This window comes from Anthonomus grandis, chromosome 15 (genome assembly GCF_022605725.1).
Source record: "Anthonomus grandis grandis chromosome 15, icAntGran1.3, whole genome shotgun sequence".
Taxonomy (NCBI): Eukaryota; Metazoa; Arthropoda; class Insecta; order Coleoptera; family Curculionidae; genus Anthonomus; species Anthonomus grandis.
In genome coordinates, this window is record NC_065560.1 from 5,626,191 (window position 1) to 5,646,168 (window position 19,978).

General features: G+C 32.4%; 1 protein-coding gene and 1 long non-coding RNA gene across 2 annotated transcripts in view; one reads left to right on the forward strand and one right to left on the reverse strand.

Moving 5' to 3' along the window:
• Positions 1-1,332: 1,332 nt before the first annotated feature.
• LOC126744901 (histone acetyltransferase KAT6A) overlaps positions 1,333-19,978 on the reverse strand; it is a 55,381-nt gene continuing 36,735 nt past the window's right edge. The window contains exons 10-11 of the mRNA XM_050452489.1: positions 13,612-14,040; positions 1,333-9,322 (exon numbers count right to left, since the gene is read on the reverse strand). Coding sequence (XP_050308446.1) covers positions 8,723-9,322; positions 13,612-14,040 — 1,029 coding nt within the window. The 3' untranslated portion in view covers positions 1,333-8,722. The remainder of the gene's footprint in view (positions 9,323-13,611; positions 14,041-19,978) is intronic.
• Positions 16,448-19,494, forward strand: LOC126744902 (uncharacterized). The gene is made up of 4 exons (XR_007663370.1): positions 16,448-16,915; positions 16,972-17,061; positions 17,852-19,152; positions 19,211-19,494. It is a non-coding gene; the product is annotated as an uncharacterized LOC126744902 (long non-coding RNA).

Genomic DNA, 19,978 nt, shown 5'->3' on the forward strand with positions numbered 1-19,978 from the left:
CAACGCCGCACGGAAATTTTAAAAACGTTATACTAAAGTAAAGTACTCTTTTTGCCTCACATTTTAGTACCATAATACAGGGTGTTTCAGAACTATGGGATCAAACTTCTAGGGGTTATTCAGTGTAACATTAGAAAACATTTGAGTATAGGACCCATGTCTGGAAAATTGTCACTACAGCCCTAAGACGCGCTAAAATTTAGGAAGACGATAAATTGCCTAAATAAGATTTAATGCATTTTGTTTATGAAATTATCACAATTGTTCAAAAAGTCAACATCACTGTTTAAAAATTGAATAGCTGATGATTTTCAACATTAGTAACGTTGGTCTGTAAACGCACGGGCAGGCATTGTTGATCATTTTCTGTACAAGTATGTTAGAATTTGGCTCAGTAGTTTGGGCACGGTTGCCAGAGTTGGAGCAGTTTTCTTGGCCTGCTAAGTCACCCGATTTAACATTGTTAGATTTTTTCCTGGGGGAAATGTAAAGTTTGTTCTGCGTAACTCCAGTAGAAACAGAACAAGACTTCATTAGTATCAAATTTTTAAGCCCGGTCCGCCGCAATCATGTGCGACGTTTAAATGGGTTTATTAAGGTTGGAAAAAGACATTTTGAACAATTATTGTGATGATGATATGTTGTGATCATGTACAAAAGGCAAAAACTAAATGCATTAAATCCTATTTGGGCAATTTATCTTTTTTCTTAATTTCAACGCGTCTTAGAGCCGTAGTGTCGCAGTGACACTTTTCCGGACATGGGTCCCTATAATCAAATGTTTTCTGTCACATTGAATAACCAGGGCGTACCATTTAAAAAAAAATCATATTTTATAGTAACTTTTTTGTGACACACCCAGTATACATAAAAATATTTTTAGTTCGTAGGACAACTTTGCTGTAGAACTTTTTGCTCTACCTCGTATAGTTAAGGCGCTATCTTAGCGGTACACCTTGTTGGCACACCCTGTATAATATTTTCCAGTTCAGCAAGGATTTGAATGTGAACATTTAAAAAAATTTCTTGGACCTTTATACATAAATTCCAATAGTAATAGGAATGTGTTTTGATATATCTTTTGAAAGAGCTTTCCGGCAATTTCCTTTAAAATTGCACTTTTTTTTTAAATCTGAGCTACGGATTGCCAAGAAATTCAATTTAAATTTATTGATTAGTACTTACTTTTTATCCTGTTAAAGTGTTCCCGTACATTGCGAAGAATATTAAATAGCATATATCTGATACAAAAAATCAAGGAGATATAAGTTGGGGGATCTAGCGGGCCACTCGATAGCACCCGTAAACCGCAAATAAAATAAACTACGAGAATCTTCTAAAAATTAACGATTTTTATTTTCGTGAAAAATTACACCAAAAAAAAATAACGGCTTAACAACCAAAATATAACTAATCACAGTGCTCTACAACATAACCTAAAATCTGTGAGGTTAAACCAATTGAAAATCATTGACTGTTTCAACGTCTCTTATACATATATAGATAGTTGCTTATCTTAATAAATAATAATAATAACTCATTTCAACCTGTTCAATATTTACAAACTAACCGTTTTTAATCATTATATGACACATAAACTTAACTAAATAATACAAAAGAATTTATACAATAAAAAGAAAACACCATCTTGCACGCACAGCCTATTTAACAACTCTAAACGAATAAAACTGTAAGGCAATTTTTTTCTTATTACGACAATAATTAAGTAATCGCGAGCCGATAAGACATTAGGTATATATTATCTATTATATGCATAATATTTACAACTATAATAATTAAACTATAAAATATATTCATAAGAATTACATATTTATAACACTTGAGGAAAATAAGATGGGCAATTTTAACCTTTAACTGTGAAAATATAATGTGAAATTCTAAATACCAGTTGCACATAGGCAAATTTCCGAATACAATTTTAAATAAATATACGATTTTTTAAGGTAACGCGAGTTAGTTTTGATGCAGATCTTCGGGCAGTACTACACTTTGTATAACAGATTCCATTGCTGTATGTTAAGTGATCGAAGTAGAAATAGTAAACTTGAGTCGGAATTAATTACATTGTTTGAATTTATATATTTATTCTTTTTTTCTTCAAAAAACATTACCTTAAGAAACCTTATTTAAGCAAAAAAAAGTATTTTATGTTGTAAGAACGTATAATTTGACTTGAGTGCCTTCAAATTGAAATATCGCCGAAAAATGTCTATGTTCCAAGTATCACCCACCACAGTTCATTTTATTAGAAGATAAACTAAATATTGGTTAAATTCGATAAAATTTTAGAAAAGTTATTAGGCATTGATGATTAAATAATTTGATCAGATGAACTTAAGAAACTCTCTAAAATATCGTATAAAAAAATGCCACAGGGTTTATCTCGGTTAAGTTAAAAAGCATTATTTATCTATAAAGTTATTGATTAAGTAGGTAAATAATTTTATGTTACTTCCATTATATATTTATGTGAAATCAAACCTCTAAAGTGCTCACAAAAAAAAGAGCATATGAAATGGATGACAACTGGATTTATCATTATTATTATGTAAAATTAGCTTTTGGTACGAAAACGATACTAAAAGATAAATTAACGATACCATTGTGAGATTTAAAAAAAAAATACTCCGAACTTTGCCTCTGTGCAACGTAAACTAAGAACACTTTAAAATAAATCTTTTCACCTCGTCGTTCATTATAAGGCAACGGAAAATATGTTAGAAACTAATAATTTTCCATTCTTTGGGAAAATAGCATGTATACCTTGTAGAAAGTTATATTGTCGAACTTCAGGGTGTCCCGAAAAAATACCGGCAAACTTTAAGGGATAATTAAAACCAACCTTTTTATTACATATATAACTGCAAAAAGTTACTTGTCTGTGAGAATTCAGAAAAAAATTCAGAGATTGAAGGGATACAAAGTCAATGGTCTCAGATTATGTTTATTTAAAAAAAAAACTATTACACGTGTTTCGAACCTAAATCATCATCAGATCGGAAAACTATTCGTTTAACTTCACAAACATTTAAGTTAACCCCTTGCCGCATCTTGTGTCATATATGATACATACTAAAGTTAATATATTTTCAAGATCCTAGAATCTAAAAATTAAATAAATGCATGATGTAGCATATTTGGGACCGAGGAATAAACACGTGAAAACAATTCTGACATCGCGGCAACAAAGCACGCTTTTTTGGCGCGCTTTGCCAGTTGAGAATCACATATTTGTCGGTGTAGTCGATGTTTATGTTTTTAAAGTGTGATTTTTGTTTAGTAAAAAGTTAGTTTCGTGATTAAAAAAATAGACGTTTATAGTTTATTTGTTGCACTTTCATTTGAAGGTGAGTCGAAGCAATATTTTTAATTTTTTTGGACATTAGCGAGAAACATTGTTTTAATGCATATGGATATCATGCACATATACGTGGTAATAAGAGTTTGGTTGGTTTCAGATGGATCCGAAAATATTTTACGGAATTAACAGCAAATATGTTAGGGATGTACCGGAGGATAATGAGAGTGATGTTCCCGATTTGTTAGATGATGAAGACAATAATATCCCAATAAACCATCATAATATATTAGCCTACGAAAGTGATGACTCTATGCCTGAAGGAGATTATGACGAGACAACCATTCCTGAGACGGATGTGGAGTCTGATGATAGTGAAAATATGACTCTCCAGGAAATTGCGAAGAAGATAAATCCAGGATCCTGGAGAACCGGTAATCTCAGGAAAGATCCAAAGGAGCTTGAATTTACGGGCAACCTGAATATGCCCCCAGAGGTTGCTGATTTAGAGACACCATCAGAGTTATTTAAGTTCTTCTTGACTAATGAAATTATATCGACTATAACTACCGAATCAAATTTATATTGCTTACAAAAACATATAAACCGTCCCGCAAACCTTACAGATGATGAAATAGAACAATTCATTGGCATGTGTTTATATATGTCCATAATACAATTGCCTCAAGCTAGGAACTATTGGTCACCACATTTAGGCCACCCCGCCATATCTAGGGTCATGACATGTAACAGGTGGGAAGAAATTAAACAATTTATACATTTTAATAATAATGATAATTTTATACCTCGTGGCAAGCCCGGTCATGATAGTTATTCAAGATAAGACCTTTACTAGAGAGATTACAAGAAAGACTAAATATAATTCCTGTTGAAGAACATATTGCGGTCGATGAACAAATTATTCCCACTAAGGCCAGATCGACAATCAAACAATATAATCCAAAAAAGTCACACAAGTGGGGCTTTAAAGTATTTGTGCTGAGTGGAATCTCCGGCTTTAGTTACAGTTTCGACATTTTTGCTGGTTCTCAGAGCAACATCGTTCCTGCCGATGCTCCTGATTTGGGAACTAGTAGTAATGTGGTGGTGAAACTTGTTGAAAGAGTCCCCAAACACGTAAACATAGGATTTTTTTTGGTAATTGGTTTACTAGCGTCCCGCTTATGGTTTACTTGACTCAGAATGGTATCCATCCTCTTGGAACTGTGCGCTTGAATCGAGTTCAAGGATGTAAAATGCTGTCAGAAAAAGAGTTTAAAAAACTTGGACGAGGATCTTGGCAAGAGAAAACTGCTATTAAAGACGATGTAAAGTTAAGTACCGTTTGCTGGTATTACAATAAAATTGTCTCAACTTTATCACCCTACGTCGGTTCACAGCCAACGGGAACTAAGGAAAGATTTTTTAGAAGCAAGAAATGCTACAAGAATGTGCCCGCAAACAATTTTGAAATATAATGAATACATGGGATGTGTAGACTTATTAGACTCTATGCTCGGTTACTATCGCATTAAAATTAGATCCAAGAAATGGTATCTTCGCATTTTCTTTCATTTTATGGACATGTGCGTTGTAAATAGTTGGCTTTTATGGAGAAGGCAAAATGATATATATATATGCCACTTGCAGATTTTAAGGTGGCTATTGCAGATGCCTTATGCAACAGTGGGAAATCTGTATTAACCAGAAAACGTGGACGACCTAGCGCCAATCTTGAAAATGCTTATTTGCAAAAGAAGAAACGTGGCCCTACGACTAAAATACCCCATACTGAAGTTCGAAAAGACGAAATCGATCATTTGCCAGAATGGAGAGAGAATGACAGAAATAGATGCAAGCATCCAGAGTGCAAATCCCAGACGTACATTTATTGTGTTAAGTGCCAAATAGCCCTATGCTTAAATAAAGACAGAAATTGTTTCATTCGATTTCATACTGAATAATTGAATATGTTTGTAAAACTTATTCAGTATGGATTAAAAAATAGTTATTGCATAGCGCCTCATATATGGTACACATATATATAATGTATTTTTACATATTTTACATATGGTACATATACAATATATAATGTATATATATATATAAATATTTTTTAATTATTTTTCCATTTACGTGTGCGCATTAATTTATCTTATATATTTTTTTCCGACTAAAATAAAAAATCATGCAACAAGGGGTAATAAAATATCTCATAGAAAATAAAATATATCATATTTTTATTTTTTATTTTAGCTTAAATGTTTGTGGTGTTAAACGAATAGCTTTATCTGATAATGCCTTAGGGCGAAACACGTGTAAGTTTTTTTAAAAAATAAACATAATCCGAGACCATTGACTTTGTGTCCTTCCAATCTTTGAATTTTTATTACTAAGAGGTCTCTTTAAGAAAAATGGACTACTTTTTTGAATACTGTAAAAATTCAAAATTCAGATTCGTATTATGTTATATTTATTTAAATTCGAATCAGTAGTATGAAAAAATTGTTTGCTCAACTGCCTGGAATAATAAAAATCATTTATCTGCCTAGAATTTCACGTATTTAGGTCCGTCTTTCTCAAATTCCAGCCAGTCGACTTTTTATTTGTCAATTTTCAGGCTATTGCGCCATCATTTTTCTAATTCCACGCATTTGAGTTTTTTTTTTCCAATTTCAGGTGGTTAAATCCTTTCTGTTTAAATTCCGGGCAGTTGGGTTCTTTATTCCCATATTCCAGACAGTGGAATCAATTTTCGTAACTGTCTGGAATAATGAAAGTATTTGATTATCTGGAATATTAGGCAAACATTTTCCTTGATTTTAAATAGTAAAGAAGAATTATAATTCTACTGCCTAAAAAGTGAAAAGCAAAACTCAACTTCCTGGAATCAAAAAAAAATAAAACTAAAATGCCTGAAATTCCAATCAGTTGAGTTTTTCCTTCTCATTTTACAGGCAGTAGAATAATTTTTGTCAACTACCTGGAATAATGAAATCACTTGACTGCCTGAAATTAGAAAGGAAAGAAGTAGACAAATTAACATCTGCTGAGCGAGGCCAAAATGTGACAGTTATGGTATCAATGAATAATAATAATAAAGGTCTTTAATTGATTATAAATATAAAAAATATATAGAAAATAATCAATTGATTGAAATAACAATTGAGAAACAAATGATCTGTTCTTCCACCTACTGTTACGGGCCTATTTCTTTTTTTTAATATTGAAGCGAATGAGAAAATAAACTATTGATTTTTTGGAGCTATGCTAATCACTTCACCTTTACCATGAAGCTCTATTGGTCTCACAAGCATTTACACGGAATTTGACGTATTTTCAAATTTCCTGCCACCCTAAAAGAAATTTCAGAGAACTACAGGTCGAAAAAGCAAAACATCCCATCAAAATGGCACGACAATTAATAGTGGCGGCTGAAGTTCATCCCATATCTAAACATTAAAGAATTAGCAGAAAACATGCCCGATGATACCATATTCGTATTCCCAGTAGGAAGAGACGAAAGGAAAAGAGTAAAATTCTAACAAGAGGTGGTATTATCATGGTATGAGGATGTTTTTCTCGCAAAGGTGTTAGCCCACTAAGGAAGATAGAAGGCATCATGACTGGCTAATATTACTTAACCATTTTAAGAAATAATATGCACCCATATGCTGAAGATAATTTACCATTAGTTTAAACATTTCAACATGACAGCGATCCGAAGCACCTATTCAAAATTGTAAAAAAAATCTTTACCTCTCAACAAATTCGGGTTTTGAAGTGGCCAGCTCAAAGTCCAGACCTGAATCCTTTTGAGAACTTGTGGGAGCACCTAGGGCCGAAAGTTAAACAATCAAATTCTTATAAATTTCATAATAAAGATGATTTGTTCCAAGCTTTGAAATAAGCATGAATTAGATGACTTTTGACTCAGAAGGCATTACGAGAATAAAAACCAATTTTTTTTTACATCATAATTTGGATTTTACACTGCAGCCAGAATCTTGTGGAAATCCTGTTTTTTTAGCAAACTGTTAATAATACAAATAATTTTGTTTTTATTCTTTATGACACTTTCTTTAACATCATCATTTTATTTCTGAATTATTATAATTTGTATTTACTGGAAATGTATGACTTTCTGCATTTAATGTGAGCCTCAGATACATTTCAGAAAGTTAGATAACTTTTTGCTAGTAAAGCTAAAGACTTCATTCATCAATGCACCGAGCATCTTTTGGTTAACCGTAAAAGAATCAAGAAAGAAGAAATCAAGCGTATCTAAGAAAAATTAAAATTTTTAATTTTTTTTGCAATTGTATGGCTCAGATGGGTTTGAAAATGCTGGATAACTTTTTTGCTATTAAAACTAGAACATTTAGAAAGTGAGATGTGCAGCTAGGCATAGAGCATATTTTGCCTACTTATAAAAAATGTGAGAAATTAAAAGCTCAATAGTATATGAAGAAATGAACTATAGAATGAAATATGCCCTTCATGCATTGAGCTTTTTCTATCTAACTATGAAAACAATTCCAGAAATTAAAGGTTTCTTATGATTTTTAACATTTTTCTATTTCAGATAAATTCTAAAAAGTTGAATAACTTTATTGTTATTACAGATAGAGAGATAAATTTGCTTTTATTAAATAACAACTCAAATTATTTCTGAAGATGTTATTCACAGTCCTCTAGAATCCATGCCAAGACGATGTGCTGATGTTATGGCTATGCCAAAAAGTATTGAAGTTTTTTTTTTAATTTTCTGTACAATAATGTGAAATATAGCATGAAACCCAAAAGTTTCTACATTTTTGTCCTTAAACTAAAACAAGTGTAACAATTGATTTTTTTTTGGGGAATTTGTTTTTTATTTAATTTAGTCAGATTTATAGGTGTTTATAAATGATATTTAAAATTATTTCAATAAGTAAAAAATAAAAAACAAAAAGTTTCTTCACTTATGGCTAGCACTGTACATCCACTGAAAAGCGAATAAATCCTCTGTACGTTTATAGCACTACCCAAACAACGTCTATGTGATCAACTTGGCATGATCCCATTTGTGACCCGTACTGCCCCATAGACTTCATGAGATATATCCCATTTTTGTGTCACTGTGACGTCCATTGACACAAAAATGGTTGACTGGGAAGATGTGCAGTTTTCGCAAAAATGCATGCAAAAATGCTTAGGGACAAAATATTAAATACTTTTTTTGTGTTTAATACCCCTTAAAGTTTGTCAGTATCTTTGGGACACCCTCTATAATGTCAATCTTCCCTTGCACTTTTACCCGTAGGTTTTACCTGTACTCGACCCATGAAGTATATCGTTCTCCAGAGGGCGTCAACTGTATCCCGAAAACCATCATACCTCTTTTTTGCCGTTCTGCAAATTCTATCGCCTCATAATACCATTAATATAATTATAAGTGTACATAGTGTTCTGTTGGGCCCTCTGTAACGTGGCCGGGTCCTGATATTGACTCTGCGCCGCCATATTCATCATTTGCATCGGAATCTGGTTGTTTATAAAACTGGCGGGGGTGTTCGTGATATAACCGGTGACGGCACTCGGAGCCTGTTGCGGCGTTATCCTGTACCCGTTTAACGAATTATTCATCACGTAAGGATTTAACGACACGTTCGGACTGACCCTACTGGACGAGGTTTGCATGTGTTGCATGGCGGCAACATTAGACGCCGATGAATTTCTACCTGAACGGCCCAAGTTTTGTCCGATAGGGGGCGTCACTGTGCCGCTCAGCTGATTCACGTTCATATTCATGTTGGCCGCCTGGTAGTATTTGTGGTAGCCGAGGACTTGTTGTTGCAAGTTCGCCGTCGCTATGCCGCCAGGGGGCGTTAGGTTCCGAACGGTTTGGTTCTGGATCATCGCCTGGTGGCTTGGCGGTGGGGTCATCGTGTGCGGATGGTGTGTCGGTGGGGTCATCGACGTAGGTGGGGGTGTCATAGTGTTGCAACCCGCAGGTGGTACCTGTATGGGTGAATGTGACTTATTAACTAGAGGTGTGCTTATTAGTTCTTTTGAAAAAGCTAGTTCGCGAACGAACTATTGAAGAGAACGAGACTTAAAATAAAAGTATGAACTACATTTGGCAACAACGTTCATAATCGCAAAAGTTCGCAAAATAATGGTTTTAAACGAAAGTTTTCAAATTTGGCCTTTCCTTTCTCATATACGTGTGACAATTTTACTATTAATACCTCTTAGAGATTTTTTCGCTTATATTTTTCTGTCATACCAAAAAATTTATATTTTATTTTTTTAGGTTTTATAAAACAATTGATTTGTTTTATATGTTTCATTATATAATATATAGTTTATATATGTATAAGATATATTTTATTCTTAGCTGCTATATTTAAAAATATAATATATGTATTTAGAATTATTTCCTAAAAGGATCTTTACAAAAAGAAAATAACTTAATTTACTTTTCTTGCTTTCACAAAAAATTGATATATACATTTTGCAAAATAATAACAATACAAGACAACATGGCAAACAGCTTTACTTGACAATGCGTCTATATTATTTTACTTGCTTGCCGACTACATATGTTTTTTTTTTTGGGCCAGGAACCGCATACTGTTCTCGTTCATTACTTTCATTTCGTTCAGTCAAAAGAATCGTTCATTTGAACTAGTTCGTTCGCGAACTAGACACCTCTATTATTAACGAGTAGTGAATACGACCGACGCACGGTAGGCCAAAGATGAGATCTTGTCGACTTTAGATATATCCGATTTTGCAATATTTTAAAATTTGTGCAGAAAGAGTACTTTCGAAATAATATATTAGGGGAAAAATTGCGCATTAAATCCTTTAAAATACGCTAAAACAGAAGTTTACTCTAGTCTATTTGAAGATCGAAACTCGTTGCTATTGATAAGTACCCACATTGTCAAACTTTTGACTTGTGGACTCGCAATGGTGTATTTTTTTATAGTAAATATAATTATTACGCTAAAGCTCAACGTAAGTAATAAGAAACAAACACGTCTAAAAAGTGTATCCTATATACTAAGAAAAAAAGACATGAAGGACATTTAAATCCATCTGCCTAATTGACAGCAGTGTTTTCACATTATAATACTGAACGGGATTTTAATTTTTTTTTAGAATAATTTTATAAAATAGTGTTCTCCTAGTTTTTATTTATATTGTTCTTTATTGGTTTATGTACAAATTATATTGTAATTTTTAAACATTAATAAATTGTCTATTTGCCAAATTGTCTACTAGACTTAGGTAAATAAAATCCCTCTCCTCCTCCTTTAATGGCGGATATCAAAATGTTGCAAAATATTTTGTCATAGTTAATTTACAGGGACTAAATGATTAAAACTTTTACGAGATTTTACGAAACCAGTGAACTTTTATTTGCTGCTAAAATAGGACTTAAATTTTCAGGAAAACCCGTTTAGCTATAAATTTAATATCAAATAAAGTGATAAAAGTAATATCGTAACAAATTTGGAAATATAACAATAGGGATATATGAAATTCGTTGTTTTTTAATAAACGGGTAGTTAAGTGTATTAAAAATAACGGAGACCACTTTGAGCATTTGCTGTAAAATGTTATCAAATTATAATAAATAATATTATTTATTTTGTAATAAATTATTGTATTCAACACATATTTAACAATTTAATTAAGATATCATGTCTATGCAAGACACATGACGCCGAACACCTTAATTCCCTACTATTCATTAATTGAAGAACATAAAAAATTGAAGCATTGAAAGTTCAAAATTAAATTATCTCAAGAACGGTTGGTCTGAGCGACTCGACAAAGGTATACCTTTTTTAAGTAATATTGATGGAAGATTGATAAAATTTCTATACAAACTTCATACATACATTGTAACGAAGTTACAAGATTTTGTCTTTATTTTATAGTAATAAGGGTAAGCCCAAACAGTCTTTTATAAGACAACTTTAGAGCCAAATTATCTAAATTTGGCTCCGTTAACATTTTAACCTCTAAATTTATAATTTACATGTACAAAAAGATACATTTTAAGCTTTACCTGTGAGTCATGAGTGGTTTATAATTGTAAATATATATAAAGAAACCAACTTAAAGAGGTTTCTATCCTGATAGTATCCTGGAAAGGTTTGATTTCTTATAGGTTATGCCTAGTTCTCCGTTGACTATGTCGTAGTCTCTGGCCTTACTGTTTTCAGCCCTGGTTATTCTTAAGATAATAAAGAACCACAAATGCCTAAAACTGAGAGGGTTTTCATCACAACGCTTCCAGTTTTCCGGTTATTTTCATGAAATTTTCCTTTCATGCTGTTGCATTGTTTACATGTTCTATTTTGCAAGTTTCAACTTTTACCTACCTTGGGAAGCTCTGTTAAATGAAGGGGCATGCCCGGTGTTCCCCGCTGTTTTCACCTAGAAATACCTAAATAGGTTTTGAGAACTGAAATTAAGTTTGTTTACCATATAGGGTCATAGCCTATAAATCCGTACTGTTTTCATGAGGAAAAACGCTGTTTTCATTAAGTTTTCCCAATTGCATTTTTATCCCACGATTGATTCCGAGGATGTTCGTGAGTCGTCGGCATCAAAATTCCTGCGATGGGTATCAAAAGGTTCCAGGTCCACCAAGGATTCACATTCGTCGCAGTAAGGTCGTACCATACCTTTCGAGCGAAGTATCAGTAATTTTTCCACATTTCAATACCGTTAAATGTTCAATATTTACATTAAAACTTCGTCTTGACGTTGAGAGTGTGATTTGGGTTAGGTAAGAGCCACCTGTTGACAGTTGACCGGCCGCTTCCAAGCTCGCGTATTAAGATCTTTATCTGATCCGTTGCTATTGATATCGTTCCGTCCCGTTCCGTTTTATTTAATTTAAAAACTGTGGTTTGGACACTATCTTTCTTCGTGTTTTGTAGGGCAAGCCACAGTCGCGAATATTATTAACTGGTGCCTGGACACTATCTTTCTTCGTGTTTTGTAGGGCAGGCAGCAGCGCGTTTTTGTTAAATTACTACCTGGACACTATCTTTCTTCGTGTTTTGTAGGGCAGGTAGTAAACGGGTGATTAAACCAACGTTTCATTAATTCCGTTCGCGAAAAGTTACATTCTTGTTTGCAATCAGAGAAACACTCACTGCGGATTTATTTTGTATTTAATTGATAATTTTTATTTTCTGCTCTGTCCGCGGCCGTACCGTTCCGTTTAATTGTTTGATTGGTAAAAACTACTGCTTGGACACTATCTTTCTTCGTGTTTTGTAGGGCAGGCAGTAGCCGCGTTTAATAATTATTACTTGGCTTCTCAAAGTGGTGAGACACAAGTAATAACCAAGTCCATGATGTCATAATTACTATTCGTATAGCAACAGAACAGAGGTAAATGTTGACCGATTGATTGAGGTTGCTTCGCTTCATTGGTGTTGAGTTTCCGGATTTGCTCAACGAATGTCATCCGTAACCGCTTGTACAAAACATCATAACCCCGTCCCTTAAATCATACTATTTTGCGTCATTAATAGAGTGCTGAATTTTCCGGTACATTTTCCCAAATGACTGCCTGTGCTTAATCATAGAAATTGGTAATGGGGATTATTAGATTTTAAGGACACTTTTTTTCATTTAGTTTTAAGCAACCAAACCTGTTACTTTTAGTATTTGTAATAATAAAGATTAAGAGCAATAAGATCTCATTATAACCGGACAGTCTACTTTCAATCTTTACATGGTTTCTCCACTGTCTAAAGGCTTAGTTGAGAGGCTAGAGGGGACTCTAAGCTCCTTTAATTACTTAGAGTAGCGCCCGAGGCATTTTGTCGACTTTTCTCCTATAACTGTACAAAGAAATAGTGAGGGGAGTTGACGTATACCCTGCGACGTCAAAGGTTAGAGGGTGGACATACGGCAAGTACGCAAGTACCCCCGCTACAACATTGAGGCACAAAGAGTTATACACGTTTTTATCTAGTCATAGTTTCCACAAGAATTCAACCAAAGAATCTATGTCCACTAAGTTAGGGAACACCCTCTATATTCAAAAAAATTATATTTTCTGTATTTTCCCTATAATTTACAAGATGTAAGTAGTTCTGATTAGGAAATGTATTTTTTCAAACTTACGCAGTACCTTTGGCCCACTGTGCGACGAAGGTAATTTTTTAAAAATATTAACAAAGTCACCGATTTACAGAATACAAACAATGGTACTCGATTCTGTAAATCTGTGACAAAGTTACAGACTTTTAAATGAAAAAAAAACATACCGAGCTGCTAGAAACCATTTGTTGTAACTTAGCCAAGCTACAACTGGCATTGCCCGATTGCACTGCGGTATTCGTTTGCAACGCCGAATTCGGCGATGGCGTTGGAACGTGTGGATTCGTTTGAATGTAGAAACTCGATCCGGTAGTAACGGCACAACTCGGCGACAAATTCTGGTGTCCGGTTAAGGTTTGTTGGGGGGGCAAACGGTGTTGTATAACGGTCGTTACGGAAGTGGGCACGTTCACGTAAGAGCTGCTACTTTGACTGGGAAAACCTTGCGTGGTCACCACCGGGATATAATTCGCTTGACTTATGACCGAATGGTGGCCGTGGTGTGTATGCTGGTGCATATGCGTGTACCCTTGCTGGTGCAAATGTTGTTGCAACTGTTGCTGTTGTTGTTGGTGTTGTTGCTGTTGTGAAATCACCTGCAAGAGAGTATATTATGATTACATTTGTTTAGGAGTAAGTCTGGCCAACTTCGAACTTAAGAAGCCAAATGCCAGAAATAATAGGCAATGCTTTAAATTGAAGAAATAGTGGCTTCACTGATTAATGTGCCAATATAAAGATATCTAGATAAAAATGCAATAAAACAAGTAATCAAGAAAGTTGCACTAATTCGCCAGTGATTCGGCTGAAAAAGTATATTTAAGACAGTCTCATTTGAGCATAAAGTCACATTCCGGTAGTAATAATCACATTCGGTAAAACAGTCACATTTGGGATTTTTTTTTTGAATGTAAAATAACTTTTTGAAGAGACCAATCTGGCAAACCCTTGTGCAAAGTTTCAAAAAATTTTAATAAGCGAATCTTGAATTATTCAATTAAACGTAATTGCAAAATTAGCAAATTTTCGGTTCAGGTAAAACCAAATGGGCACCAGTAAAAGACAAGATATTTTTCAGGATTCCCCTTTTCAGTAAGTTGTTGACGGTGTTGTCACTTGACGGAGCTCACTGCTGCCAACTTTAATTTGGGGTGTTTTAGTTTGTAACTAATTAAAAAGTAGCTAAAATCTAAAATTAGCTACGTTTACAAGGCGGCACCGAACATAAACTAGAATAGAAGGATCACTCTAAGCGCCGCCCAAAATGTTGCCTTTCTCACTCGCTTTCTGATGCTACTCTTTTTTGCTGCCCGGTGGCGACTGCGTTATACAGGGGCGTCTTCAATATTAGAACTATAATAGCGTTGTGCGGAAATTTTGTACTTTAAAAATGCCGGCGATATGTTGCGTAGATGGCTGCAGGAGTAAAAGGGGATATACATTTTTTTTTAAATAAAATTGGATTAGTTTACAGAAAAAAATACACGCTTTTCTTCAGTATTTCTTAAATGTCTCGGAAAATTGAGATCCTACAAAAAAATCTAATAAACAAAAGTTGGTTTAAAAACAAAAGATTGGCTTTTGTTTTATTTATCTAGGTGCTATAGGCGCTAAGATACAACTGTGTGAACATAACCCCTTTCTTTAGATAACAAAATATAATGACGTAAAATAATAGCGTGAAATAATTTAAAAAAAAAACGTTTTTTTCGACAAATATCTAGCACATTTTTTCAAGTATATACTATCAAAAACTTTAAAAATAAACTTGATTGTAAGTCATTAGCATAAAAATTAAAAAAGTTAGGAATAAAATAAAAATAATTGCAGTTTTAAAAAAATTTATCATAAAAAATAATGTATTTATTTCAAAAATTAAAGCGTAGCCTTCTACAATGGACTATATATAGGTACCAATAATATGTTCAAAAAGTGTCAGCGATTTAGAGTACATATTTTTTTTAAATCGTGATTTTAATTTTAAAAAATGCAAAATTTTTGGTAATATTCTGTTATTAGTGGTGGTTTTTAATAGTGAAAGCTATCCGATTTATTATTAGTTGCATTGCAATCATTTGAATCATATAAATTTTAGTCACTTATACCGTCTAACCATACTTAAAACTGCATTTTTTTCGTCATTAAGGGTGGTTTTTAAGGGTTTAAGTTTCAAAATGTTGATGTGTACTATAATCCCCAATGTAAAACTATATTTATTTTGCATATTTATATGAATTCTAGGTTGTAAAACCCCTATTTTCGTTTTATTTGAATTTTAGTGGTTTGTTCTTTCATCCCCTATTTAAAAAGAAAATAATTAGGCATTTAATAAGTTTTTTTTATTTAAGAGCATTAGTCACCCACTCATTACTGTTATTTCAGTAATTCCTTTATTTTAAAAGATATTTACCTGCGGTTTTGAGTAAAGTTATTTAAATTTCCTAAAGAACACCGCTACAGAACGTTTTTTTTATTTTTTTATTTTTTTTTAGTTTTTAATTCTGCAATAATGAAAAAAAGTCAAAAATTCGTCTATAGCGGGAACATAAAATCATTATTATAAAATTAAGCCAAATGGTAAAATATAAAATTTTAATTAATAAAAGCGTAATATCAATAACCGAAAAATTGAAAAAACAGCTTTAAATTTCCCAATACCTGCGGCTTTTGCTGGCAGCTGGCAACGCCGCTTGTCTGGCTGGTGACGAGAGTCGTCCACGGAACGGGGGAGCTGTTCGATATTATATCAATTTCGGTAATTGGATGCTACTGTTTTTCCGCTGTAATTTCTATACCTATGATTTTGTGCTTTTTGGGGTAGTTGTGTTTCGTGTTATTATTGTTTTTTCTTTTGTCTTTGCGTTTTTTATTCTTATCTATTTTATTGTGTATTAGTTAACCATTTTTTATTGGCGGTTTAAAAAATTTTTATAATAAACAATGGGTAAACGAAAGGAGGGTAAAAAAGATGTGTATTATATTAATAAAAAATCTTTAAAACAAAGAATGAAACAAGCCCGATCTAATAAAATAAACATTTTAAGGTAAGTATAAAACAGTTTTAACCTAAATAAAGGTTTAATATTTACTTAGGTTTATTAAAACTTTTTAATCTTACTTTATTTTAGAACTGCATCTGAAACTTTTAAAAATACTGTTTCTGTTAAAAATACTGTTTCTGTCGACTATCTAGAAGAAAAGGCTCGCGAGGAATCCAGGTTAGTATAGGATTTTTTATAAGCATTTAGAGAAGTGCCTTTTTTAACTTTTTAATGTTTTTAAGGTAACTTTTTTGAGTATTTAGAATTTACAACAACATTATCGTGAAAAATACAACATATTCCATAGAAAAATAACTTTCATTTATTACAGTAAACCCTCGTGTAGTTATAATTATCAAGATTCTCAGCAACAAATATCGCCAACAATTTTGAATAATTATAGTGAGTTAAATGTTGAAGATTCTATGAGGTATGTATATATTACATGTTATTTTTTAATTATAATCTAAACGTATTACATTTTAGTATAGAAAATGATAATAAACTTGAAAATGGTGCTAAAAGTCAAAGCCAACAAGAAAATAATTTAGAATCGGCGAAAAAAAGAAAAAAGTGGTAAATAATTTAATACATTATTTATTAAAAATAAAAAAGTTACGCATTTTTGAGCCTAACAGTATGCTATTTAAAAATTTGCTTTGAATTAAATATGCAAAAATCCAATATAGCGTCCATAAGAAAAAAAAAAGTTGATGATGGTCGGCAAAAGACGAAACGTCGTACTAAAAATCTAAAAATACCTTCATGTAGCACGTAAAAAGTTACTCTGAAAATTGCAAGTTTTTTAAAAATTGGATAAAAAATAAGCTTAGAAAAAAATAAAATCGATTTTTTCAAATATCGGATTTTCCGATTATCTTCGGAACCACTCGGAGCTTTTAAAATTTTTAAATGGCATATTGTTAGGCTCAAAAATGCGCAACTTTTTTCTCATTTGATCCACCCTGTATCTTTGACGGTCTCCGATATCCCCATGTATATCATTTTAAATGGGACACCCTGTATTTTATTACACATACATATAAGCCATACAGGGTGTCAGGTTTGTACAAACTTCTAGAAGTGATAAATCATGTAAAAATAGACTTTTTTTTTAATAAACATAATATGTCGGGAAGTGGTTTGTTTTCAAGATACAGGGTGTTAAACTTTGTAAAAAAAATATTTTTTTTTCATATTTGTATCTAAGAAATGCGTTTAATGACTTAAATGAAAATTAAATTTAATTTAAATAAAATGATATTGGCAAATTTTAAACTTACACTATTAAACTCATACTATTAAACTTATACAATTATACAATGTGTATCTATTGTTTTCTACTTTCTTTCTTTTTAATTTGCAGATAAAAAACGAAGTAATTCTAAAAATGTACCTGTACCATTGGCGTTAAGAAAAGAGGTTTTGAACAAATTTTTAAGATTAAGAAGTGCGATAACAAAAGCCACCACTCACAGAATCGCGGAAGACACCACGATGGATCAAAAAATTAAATTGCTAAGAGGTGACATCTCTAATGCCCCAAGTCATGTATTTGGGGAACACGCCAGATGTAAAGAAATTAATTATTTCAAGTGTGATAATCCAAATTACACAAATTTAGTGCCAAGTATGCAGACTTGTGGAATTTATGAAGACATCTTAGTAGCTTTGCAAAGAATTATAGATAATGCAAGCAGCCTAATCCTCAATATGGACAATAACCTCGCTGAGCATTATAACAGTATTGTTAGCAAATTTGTTGGTGGCAAGCGTATAAATTTTTGCAAACGAGGTTCATATGAAGCTCGCTGTGAGGCAGCTGCATTGTCATTTAATTCTGGTGGTAGCTATTATGAAATCCTTCATAAAACCGCAATAGGCACAAGCCCTCGTTCCTTTACTAAGCGGTATATTCAGAGATGTAAAAAGATAAGGCTGTTTTATCAAACTAAAAGACTGCAAAAAACATTAATTTCAAAAAAAAAAATAAGAAAAGAAAACAAACTCTTCCTGATAAGGATTATGGTCCTGACGCCCATTACATTCCTTTAGAAATAAACAGTGACGTTTTTATTTCGAGGAAAAATGAAATCTTAAAAGATATGAAAAAAAAGTCCAGAGGAAATAAAACATATTGAAAATTCTACAATTGGCCAGGCTTCTAATCCAAAATGGATACAAGAAAGATCACAGCGGATTACTGCCTCAAATTTTGGCAAAATATGTAAAATGCGGGCAAAAACCTCGCCATGTGGTGCAATAAAAACGATGCTGTATGGAAATTTTAGCGGCAATAATGCTACAAGATATGGAAGTGAAAGCGAGGCCCGAGCAATTTTAGAATTTGAAAATGAATTTAATTTAAAAGTGTCTCGATGTGGAATTTTTATAGGTGAACAAGAATATTATTTGGCAGCGAGCCCTGATGGTTGCATTAATGAACATGATTTCGTAGAAGTTAAATGCCCATTTAGCATTGCCAACATGACTCCAACCGAAGCAATATTATCAAAAAAGATCACATTCGCTACATTGGAAAATAACCACCTACATTTGAAAAAAAACCACAATTATTACTACCAAGTTCAGGGGCAGTTAGCTATAGCTAACAAGCAATCATGCTATTTTATTATTTGGAGCCCTCTTGGCATGTTAGTTGAACAGGTGAGAGTTTTAATTGAAAACATAAATTAATTCTTTATAGTATTCTGTATTTTTTTAGATTGGCCGTGATGAACAATTTTGGGAGGAACAAATGTTACCAAAATTAAAAGCCTTCTACTTCAATTTTTTATTACCAGAAATAGTTGACCCGCTTTATCCAAAAGGGCTGCCTATCAGAACTTAAAATTCTTCCGTTGGCGAAAAACCTGTCAACTGAATTGATGCAGAAGCTAATTAATTTTTTTTTATTTATTTTTTTTTAATATGTAAAAACCTTAATAAATATGTATATACGTTTTTTATATGTTTATATTTTTTTGTTAATAAACGTTTCGTTCGTTTCTTTTTTATTTTTTTAAATTTATTGCAGTATTTTCCCATAATTTCTAAATTGGGCGTAGCACGAATATGGTAAAAATAAAGTGTAAAAATAAAATAAACTTACAGCGTATCAAAGTGTATTCAAGATGATTTTTAACTGTCAATATCTCAAACACAATAATTAAAGCTAATATTTATAGATAATAGATAATTTATAGGTTATTATGTGTAATAAATAGTAATATTTTATCTAATAAGATTTTAATTACTTAGAGATTTGAAAAACCTATTTTAACATATTGCAGAATAAAATTGCGCTTGTGTCTTGTGTTTTGGTGCAATTTTTTTACAAAGTTTATTGAAAATCTGTATAAGCCTAAAGATTTTTTTTTAGATTAAAATCATAAAAGCGTATCCAATAAATGCTTTACTAATTGCGCAAAAACTTCTTATGAAGCAGAAATAGAATAAACTTCAAAAAAAAAAAATAAAGCGCTTTTCTGGA